The sequence below is a fragment of the Alligator sinensis genome, unplaced genomic scaffold (assembly GCF_000455745.1).
Source record: "Alligator sinensis unplaced genomic scaffold, ASM45574v1 scaffold876_1, whole genome shotgun sequence".
NCBI classification, from domain to species: domain Eukaryota; kingdom Metazoa; phylum Chordata; order Crocodylia; family Alligatoridae; genus Alligator; species Alligator sinensis.
In genome coordinates this window covers 3,550,530-3,553,155 of record NW_005841938.1, presented here as the reverse complement: position 1 = coordinate 3,553,155, position 2,626 = coordinate 3,550,530, and the positions used below count along the sequence as shown (strand labels likewise).

Genomic DNA, 2,626 nt, shown 5'->3' with positions numbered 1-2,626 from the left:
AAAAAAAAAAAAAAAAAAAAACCACACAAAACAAAACACCACTCGGAACATCTAAACTAGCCTCGAAACAAAACAAGGCTGTTTCAAAGCCCTTCATTTTGATTTTGCTGTTTCGAGCTCTGAATGAATCGAAAGTGTCGAATTGAAACATCCAGCTAAATTTTGCACAGCCTTACTAGTTACCAACTAACAGTTTCAATACAAGATCCAAACCAGGTTAGTTTAAATTAAGAGATGGTATGAAAACATTTATTGAACAGCTGCATTCCCCAAGTAAATCTACTTACTCCAGAGATAGGGAGACTATGTGATGCGTACACACAGTTTAGACAACTATTTCTGTACAAAGCCCTCTTATTTTGGAATAGCATGTATACAAGGAATGTCTATACTGGGAGACAAGCCCTCTAACCTATTTAAAACTTCAAACAAGATAGTTATATAAAGATTCCAACCTACACCCCTGCAGGTGCTGGAAGAGATGCTTAGTGACAGAAATTGGGTAATAAAGTTATCCAAGTCAAATGTCATCTTCCCCCAGTTCAGTAGATATGGAGTATCATTATTGGTTCATTAGAGGTAAAATGAAGTCACTATAAATCAAGTGAAGTCCAATATAATGTTTCACCACATGCAGTATTTAGCACAGATCTTCAGAATATTTTGGGTTCTTTGCTGCTCTGAAGAGACGAACCAATTGTCAGCACCTTAAAGCCTCTCCTGTTTTACCTGGTTGCAAACTGATCTTCCCTTGGCAAGAAACGTGAAAAAAAAAAATCTGGATCCACCAACTTACCCAGAAGAATACTCAAGTTTCTTACCTTTGGATCCACTTTCGCCATCACTCTCGATCACTAGGGTTTGTTCATAACTCTTCACTCTGATAATGCCAGGCTTTTCTGGGCACTGAGGAACACATACACTTTTGGCCAGTACAATCCAAACCTTCCGCCCACTGACATCCATTTCTCGTCGTTCACGAACATACACATACTGTACTTGCAGTTGAAGACAAATGCCAAGAATCACCCGTTTCAAAATAAATGTTTATTGTGGGAGCACTCAGGAACTCCTAGCTCTGTTGTAATAAGTCTGAAATATTATTGTTCTATTGGGGTGTGCCATCCTAACAACTACCACAATTCTTCACTCCTGCATAGTACCAGTGAAGTTGTTACATGGCAGCAAAATTATGCATTCATTTAGCATCATAACCACAGGATCTGACTCTTGATATTAGGAGTTAGGACTTCGCTCCAATTTAGCTTCTGATTATTTTATGCCAACAGCAAGAGATGAACAGAGTAAAAGAACCACACCAAGCTTTTCAGAAGTCCAGCTACACACACACACAAAAAAAAAAGTTTTTGTCTGGATGGCAAAAACAAGGAGGAGAGGGGCTTAAAAGGATACATCTCTGTTTGAGAGGGGGAAAGGGTACTTCACTTCCCAGTAGATTACTTTCTTACCATCATCATATGTCTTCTCATAGAGCTCTATATTTTGCAAAGAAGAAAAAAGATTGAGCAATGCTATTACCATGCTTAAACTTCAGTTGCACCACTTCTGTGATTAAGTCTAAACAGTGTTTTGATCTATGGAAAGAGGAGATTACAGAAAGAAGGCTGCAACTCTGCTCCTTTAAAACTTGTATATGCTACATTGAGTAGAGTTAGATCACAGGGGAAACAAATATTCAGGAATTAAGTGAAGTAAGTACACCCGAGATAGACTAATACACGCCTGCCTTCTATTGAGTTTATAGATGCAGAGAGAACAATAGTCTGTGGAGGCTGAGAGTCAGTCTCACTCTCAGACAGTTAACTCATTCAAAGATTTTTGCATCTCTCCGGCATAGGAATTATTTTTTATGTATATCCTGGCATCTGGTCATTCAGACGAGATTTACTGTTGTGTTTTCCTGGTCATGCTGTTCCCCCAGAAGCTGTCTGCATCCTTGAGATCCATTCCAATGGAACATGAACTGGACATATGCCAAGTACAGAGAGCCTCTACTATACCATATTAGCGAAATTTGAGAAAAAACAGTGTTATCCACTGGCAGGCAGTATGTACCTATATTCCAGGGTAAACACCAATAACCAGCACAGCACACTGAAGATTCAGCTAAGAGCAGGAGGAATGGTAAAATCCAGCAACACTTAAAGGATTGCATGTGGGAAGACAGTAGAAGGAAGTCAATCAGTATAAGCCAAACTAAATCACAGGAGGCAATGAGGAAGCTTTCTACGGCAACAAGGTTATTTCAACATCTGTTGTATGGTGGGTTCTGAGCAGATTACAATACTCAGTGGACCTAATCTGACCAGGATGCAAGTCCTACCTGCTGCTCCCTCCAGGGTGGCAAGATGAAGGAAGGAAGAAAACAGGAGAGAATACAGGAGTCACTATTAGCTGCATGGTCAACTACACAAAGATGCTATCTAGAACTAGCGAGTTGGTAGACAAAGCATATTTTCTGTGCTATAGAAGGCACTTTCTCCATTCTTGTTAGAATCTGCAATTTCTTAAAGTCTTGCTCTAAACTCAAGGGACTGTTTGAAGATACGCAGATATTGAAATGACTGGACTGCCATACTAAAAACAGCTTTTCAAGTTAGTAGCG

The 2,626-nt window shown here is 39.5% G+C and overlaps 1 protein-coding gene across 3 annotated transcripts in view; it reads right to left on the bottom strand.

Annotated features, from left to right (window-relative positions):
- PCTP (phosphatidylcholine transfer protein) overlaps positions 1 to 2,626 on the bottom strand; it is a 15,824-nt gene that overhangs the window by 4,400 nt on the left and 8,798 nt on the right. For all 3 annotated transcript variants that reach the window (XM_006019779.3, XM_006019780.3, XM_025199174.1), the window contains 2 exons: positions 1,414 to 1,496; positions 822 to 993 (listed from right to left, as the gene is read on the bottom strand). In XM_006019779.3, the coding sequence (XP_006019841.1) occupies positions 822 to 993; positions 1,414 to 1,496 (255 nt within the window). The remainder of the gene's footprint in view (positions 1 to 821; positions 994 to 1,413; positions 1,497 to 2,626) is intronic.